The 7,139-nt window shown below is 36.1% G+C and overlaps 1 protein-coding gene across 1 annotated transcript in view; it reads left to right on the top strand.

Annotated features, from left to right (window-relative positions):
• Positions 1–209: 209 nt before the first annotated feature.
• Positions 210–7,139, top strand: part of LOC104622574 (programmed cell death 6-interacting protein-like) — a gene marked incomplete at its 5' end in the record, with an annotated part of 12,006 nt that continues 5,076 nt past the window's right edge. Inside the window, 8 exons of the mRNA XM_010289404.1 lie at positions 210–432; positions 1,151–1,274; positions 1,996–2,173; positions 2,566–2,677; positions 3,488–3,657; positions 4,416–4,664; positions 6,067–6,201; positions 7,121–7,139. The exon at positions 7,121–7,139 is cut by the window's right edge and continues 97 nt beyond it. Of these exons, the coding sequence (XP_010287706.1) occupies positions 210–432; positions 1,151–1,274; positions 1,996–2,173; positions 2,566–2,677; positions 3,488–3,657; positions 4,416–4,664; positions 6,067–6,201; positions 7,121–7,139 (1,210 nt within the window). The remainder of the gene's footprint in view (positions 433–1,150; positions 1,275–1,995; positions 2,174–2,565; positions 2,678–3,487; positions 3,658–4,415; positions 4,665–6,066; positions 6,202–7,120) is intronic.

Genomic DNA, 7,139 nt, shown 5'->3' with positions numbered 1-7,139 from the left:
TGAACTGTTTCAATGAGTAAAATCTCCTTTTTCCTTTTTGATACATAAGAGGGGAGAATATTTTCTTAAGCAAATAATAGTATTCATTGTACGTGTTGGCAGTAGTTATTTGGCTAACTGGGAAGCTCATCTGTTTTCCTAAGTATATCTGAAAGGGAGAAAGAAAAGTTATTGTTTTAATTTTAACTGTATCTTTTTTTTTTTTAAAGCATGCAGCAGACTTGGTGAAAACGGTGGCATCTCGTTATGATGAATATATAAATGTTAAAGACCTGGCTGACAAAATCAACCGTGCACTTACAGCTGCCAAAAAAGACAATGACTTCATTTACCATGACCGGGTTCCTGACCTGAAAGACTTGGAGTCCATTGGAAAAGCCAGTCTTGTGAAATCTACTCCAGTTGTTGTTCCCCTCAGTCAGAAATTCACTGGTAAGCAAAGTGTGCGCAGTGTACAATTTAATTGTTACCTTGTGAAACACAAGGCCACCAAAGTTTATTTGTACCACAAAAAAGTAACTGTTTACTTTTGAATTGTATTAAGTGTACAGCAGTGTCCTTTTGCAGTTTTTTCTACTACTTGGTGATAAAAAGTACTGGAAGAATGAACTACAGGTTGAAAATTGTTATCTGCAGTTTGCCCTTCTTTTAAAGATATTCTCAGCAACTGTATTTTCTATATTAAACCAACCGTTTTAATTTCAGAAGGAACACTGATATAAGGGAAGAATGTCAAATTGTACAATCCTAACTAACCTAGTTGTTGCAAAATTTCAGTTTGTTGGCTGTACAGAGGAGTTCTGAAAAATGATCCTCTCTTCCCTCTCTTTCCCTCTTCTTTCTTCTTTAAAAAAGTGGAACTAGAAATGAAGCCGTAAGGAAAATCTGATTCCTAACCCTACAGTTTGTTTTCAATGTAATGCCTTGAAATTATTTCTAAATCAATTTCAGTCTTAAAAACTGAAATCTAATCTGAAGTCCTGTAGAAATAGCTTTTTTTTTTTAAGACACCTTGGGAGGTGGGGGAGAGTATCTTAAACTGTTTAGATCAGTCTCTGTTTTACAACCTGTAGGAAAGAGATGTGAAGATGTTTGTGTCCTTTTACCTTCACAGTGCAACTTGAGTAACCTAATACTACTTTAATCGCAGACCTCTTTGAGAAGATGGTTCCATTGCAAGTTCAGCAGTCTGTGAGTGTTTGTAACCAGAGAAAGGCAGATCTAGTAAACAGGTTAATAGCCCAGATGAGAGAAGCCACAAATCTGGCAAATGGGTAAGTATGGCTTCTTGTTAAATTTATCAAGAGGAGTTATGGAACAGCCTATAAATACTGGTTGCCTTGCAGCCTGCAGACATCCAGATTACAGCAGTGGTTTTTTTATTACTGTATGGTAGGCTGGCAAACTTAAGCCATAGCAGGAGTACTTAGAACTACTTTTCTGCAGATCTTCAGACTGAAAACCTATACAAGATCAAATAGTATTTAATTTTCTCCAATCTTTCCTCATTTTTTTAGGAGTCTTGACACTTGCTCAGAAAAAGTTCCAATTTCATTAATCTGTAAGGATTTTCACATTCCACTGGTCAACTTGATTGTACCAGTGACTCAAAACATGATATTTTTCCCCCAAAATGTTGTTCTTTAAGTAATAATAATAAAAAAATCTATCAGGCTGAAAGATAGGTATGCAACTCAAGGCAGTTGGTTCTTTATCTGGTAGATAGTTACTACTGAAAAAGTTTGCCATATCTTTTGAGTGCTAGAAGACTAGGGTTTGTTTAGCTTTTAAGAGCTTTGAAACTTACTTTTGGGGAGTTATACACTAGGAATTAGTTTAGAATTTTCAGTTTGAAATTTTCTATCCAGGAGTACGTTATACTCTGTTTCCATTATAACTGATGGTGTGATTGTTTATTTGGATAGCGGTGTTACTTACAGGATAAACCATTTAATTCTATAAACAAGTTTCCATTTAAGATGTTGACTTTTTCAGCGTGTTGGCTTCCCTCAATCTTCCTGCTGCTATCGAAGATGTGTCTGGTGATACTGTTCCTCAGTCTATTTTGAACAAGTCTAAGTCTGTGATTGAACAGGGAGGAATTCAGACTGTTGATCAGCTGATCAAAGATCTGCCTGAACTGCTACAAAGGAACAAAGAAATTTTAGATGAAGTAAGCTCAGCATCTGCTAAAACACATTTAAAAGACACTGCCACTGAACTTTTTAAATGGCAATAGAAAAAGTGCATGATTATCCAAAATCCTTGTAACTTTAATAGCACTTCAAAAATATGCCATTTAAGCGTTTAGTCCATACAAAAACTGTGCTGTTGCATGTGGATGTTCCATTACAAGTATTTTGGTTTTAAAATTGTTAGGGTGGGGTAGAAAGCATTCTTAAGAAATTTGGATGATTTATGCCTTTCGTGCCTGTTTTTTATTTGCTGAACTAAATTTATAAAGAATGTATAGACATTATTCTTATATTCTACACTAGCTGTATATTTTGTAGCTATTTCATGTTTAGAATGGCTTATAATACATATAACATTTTACTCTTGTAGTCACTAAGATTATTAGATGAAGAAGAAACTACAGACAATGACCTGCGAACAAAATTCAAAGAACGCTGGCAGAGAACGCCATCCAATGAACTCTATAAACCTTTAAGGGCAGGTAATGTTCATGTTTCATGCTTTGGATTCTGGGGATGCTCTAAGAATGTCCATTCTCATAATGTAAATTATTTCTAAGTGCTCTGATACTATCTTTAACGATAGAAATTTCAGTTTATGTGAGGTTATGCCAAAATATCCTTACTGCAAATTTCACCATTATTTGTAGTTGAGAGATGATAGGATAGCAGGGAATTTACTGTTGCTTTCGCTCCCTTGGAGTGCACGTGCATGCTAAAGTTTCAGAAAGCACCTGTGATGAAAAATGGCTGCCTTCCTAAGAATCTGGTTGCAATTACCTCTTAAATACTTTTTCTTTGTATATTAACATCTTTTTCTGTATTTTCCATCAAAGTGTTCTTTTTGTCTTTGATTTGGTGATTTGGTTTGTTTTTTCCCCCAGCAGTTAGTCAAACTACTTAGTGCATGTTTTCTGTGTGCTAAATATGTGTGGGTTGGTGGTTTGTTTTTTTTTTTTTTTTTTTTGAACCTAACAAGGGACTGATACCACTGCCTTAGTTTGGCAAAGTTACAGGGATTTAAATCTGGGGAATAGGTCAAACCAGTGTTCATTTGTATACTTTTGTATGTTCCTCTGGAGAATTAATATAGGTGCCTAGTTTATGCACTATTCAACATGTAACTTAGAAGCTTAAATTTTATTTATAAGTCTTAATAACTTTATAATGTGCAGACTCATAAAAATGTATGAAGACCTGCTGAAAAGCCTGAAGAATGCTCTGGTGCAAGACTTGGCTAAAACAAGTTTTGAAATTATATAAACATCCTTTTTTTCCCCTCCCACCACCAGAGGGAGCCAATTACCATAATATTTTGAATAAAGCTGTGCAAGCAGACGGCCAGGTTAAAGAGCGCTATCAGTCTCACCGGGATACGATTGCACTGCTGTGTAAGCCAGAGGCAGAACTCAACGCAGCCATTCCTTCTGCCAACCCAGCAAAAACGTTACAAGGAAGTGAGGTAAAGCATGGAATTTGTCTCTGTTTTGAACAGAAGTGTTATCCATCTAACAAAGTAAACTTATAGGAATTGGTGTGGAAGCTGATCCTTAGCTGCTCTTGTATCTGTCACAATTGATGCAGGAGGTAACTAACATTTGGAAAAGAAGTTGTCTTTTTGTTTAAAATCTGCTTGAGTGTATTTTGTTACACTTAGTGTGAGCAAGTTCAATCGCCATGGACAGCGAGACTGGTTGACTATTATAAAAGGAGCAATCACTGATGAATATTTTTGTTATGTAGGGTGGTGGGGTGAAGTGCTCAGGTTCTTGGGGTAATTAGGCAATGTAAAAGACATGACCCAGTATTTTAAAGTATTAGGTAATGACACCAACTTGCTTTCCAAAAAAGTCATGGCTCATCTGCAGCAATATGATTATTTTTCTCATAAGAGTGATTTGAAGTTGGTGATGTTGACTGCCATTTTTAGACTATCTTATTGGAAGGTATCTGATCAGTTAAAAATTAAAAATACTTGTATTAATTCAGTGTTATTACTGGAAGCAAATCTTTAGAGGAGCATATAGCTTGAGATGCTGGAAGACCTTTGTTCCATTGCATTTTGTCCTAGTTTGTCATCTTAAACACCTTATAAACAAATACTCATGTAATGGTGTTGCCAGCATCAGTGAGGAGTGCAAGGTGGAAACAAAGTAATAGAGTATACTTCCGCAATAATTCCTCTAAACATGCTCACTTCTGACAATTTGTATTGCCTAGGTTGTTAATGTCTTAAGAACTTTGCTGGCCAACCTGGATGAAATTAAGAAGGAGAGAGAACAACTGGAAAATGACATGAAATCTGTAAATTTTGACATGACAAGCAAATTCCTGACTGCGCTTGCACAGGATGGTGCTATAAATGAGGAAGCTATCTCTGTGTCTGAGTTGGACAGAATTTATGGGAGCTACACACAGAAAGTACAGGAGTCCCTAAAAAAGCAGGAAGAACTTCTCAAAAACATTCAGGTACAACACCTTGTATGCCTGCCGTCCTCTTAAACTAAGAAGTAATGATTGCTCTACCTCTCCAGCGCTTTAGAAATATCACTTTGCTTTCTACTCTGTTTTGGTTGTTCGTCTGTCATAGGCCAGTTGGTACTCATTTACTCCTCTGATGGCTGAAAAATAGAGGTGTGTTTTGTTTTCACTGGAAAGAAATGTGAATTTTTAGCAGTCTCCCAGAGCTCCAGTGTAATTTCTCTTGGACCTTTTCTTGGTCCAGTTCTGCACATGGCTTTGCCCTTCAAAGAAGGTTAACTGGTACATTAAGAAGTTTTTGGTTTTGTTTTGCTTTTTCCCTCTCACCCCATCTTAATACTTCTTTCTGAGAAAACAGGAGACCTGTCTGTACAGTCTACTAGAAGACATTTTGGGTCTCTGAAGTACATATTGGTTTATTCCTAATTGCTATTTCCGATGTGCTTGACTTCCAGCATGTGTGAAACTCATCAAAGTAAAAATTAATGAGCATTTCCCAAAGCTTGTTTATAAATTCAGCCTTAATTTGTCAGTTACACTAGAGACAGTTGGCTGAAACATCTGGGAAAAAGGAAGTCTTAGTGCTTGGACAAGTGACAATAGTGGCTGGACTAATGATGGGTCCTGTTTGTACACAAGATTACTTGCAACTTCTGACTGCAACTTGGATTGCAAGAATAAGAGACTTTTCCAAAGGGGGAAAAAAAAAAGTTTCTAAATGACCATATGGCCCATGTTTATCAAGGATTTTTTATTCACATATCTTTTAACATAATATACTTTCACAATCTTGATGGATGATCTTAATCTTAATTCAGACATCTTAATTTGATGTTTCAGTGTCCTGGAGTTCAAGTTCGGCTGCTCCTGGCAGCAGCAGTAGTCTTTTTAAGTTTGCTTGTTCATTTCTTTTCCTAAAAGAAATGAGATGTAGGTGATCCCTGTAAGTTCTCCACTTCCCTGTCCTTTTAATAGCTTGACAATGTCAACGAAATTTGAGGTAGCTCCTCTTAAAAATACTAACTTTCAGTATGATTTTATGAATATCGATGGGGGATAGTACAGGAAAGAGCCTAATTGGTATAGCTTCTGAAAGAGAGTCTGCGCTATGAACTTGAGAATTAGGTGAAGGCAGCTCACAACAGAACAGATAATTCACTGATACCTACTGCCAGTGAGTTAATACATGTATAGTTCTGAAATAGCCACTGCCCTTGGCAGACCGCAAGTATCGGCAAGTACAGTGTGTGAATGGAAGGTGAGGAAAGGGTAGGTATTGGGAAGAGAGGGTATAAACAATGAGTAAGAGGAAAAAAACCAGAAGGTGCAGAATCTTACATGGAACTAGCTTGCATTATTTTCATTGCTTATTTTATTCCCTCCTTTTAAGAATGCACATCAGGATTTTTCAAAGATGAAACAATCAAACAATGAATCTAATTTAAGAGAAGAAGTTTTGAAGAACTTGGCTGTAGCAAATGACAACTTTGTGGAGCTTGTAGCCAATTTAAAAGAAGGCACAAAGGTATGGTAACACTTAAGGGATTGGAGGAATTTTTTATCGTTATTATTATTATTTACACAATGAGACATGAATAAAAAAATCACAAACTTCCCAGGCATGCTAGATGAGAGGTACATTTTTGAGGCTTTTACTACTGAAGTGAGGACAGTGAGTTGCTCAAATTTTGATTGTTTTGACAGCTGTGAAAGGCTTCTTCGTTCCTATCTGAAAAGGAAGCTTTTGTGAGCATTGCTTTATATTAAAATAGGAAAAGGTGTTAATTACAGCTGAGTAACTGATGCTGAAGTACCCACATGATCCATTTTACCTGAGGAATTCTTTCATCTGTTCTCCCATGGTATTAATAACTTTATCAAATTTGTGGTTTATATAGTGCTACTGCATATAAGGAGAGATGAGGAGGGCTTTATTTAGCTTGCTTTTTTTGATCTGGGCTTCTGGAAGGTGTCTTACTGCTTCTGTATTAAGTACTTTTTCCTGGTTTATTGATAGCCTACTAGAGGAAAAAAGATAAAACTCTGAAATGTCTGTACAAATGAAATGCATGGAACTAACTGAAGGCAGTAAAATTAAAAAAAGGAAAAAAAAATCCTGTAAAAAAGAAATAGTTAATCATGAGAAGTAGTCTAGTTCTGTTTTAATAGATTTTTCTAGTTGTTTTAAACTATATTTATATACACACACATGTATATATATAAACAGCAACAAAATTGTATGATCTTAAAGGGATGGGCAACAGCTGACTATTACTTGTTTTTGAAAAGCGGAATAAAAGGCACTAGAAAACTTTACTGGAATGGCAGATTCTGGGCACCATAATAATATGATGACTGTAACTGGATCAGTATGTAGAAATATGCTAGCATGGAGTCTGAAAGTATTGGTTGAAAATGTTTGGGGTTTTTTTTCCCTTCACTAGTTTTACAATGAGCTGACAG

The sequence above is a fragment of the Phaethon lepturus genome, unplaced genomic scaffold (genome assembly GCF_000687285.1).
Source record: "Phaethon lepturus isolate BGI_N335 unplaced genomic scaffold, ASM68728v1 scaffold1306, whole genome shotgun sequence".
In the NCBI taxonomy this organism is placed as follows: Eukaryota; Metazoa; Chordata; class Aves; order Phaethontiformes; family Phaethontidae; genus Phaethon; species Phaethon lepturus.
This window is presented reverse-complemented; position numbering and strand designations above follow the sequence as displayed.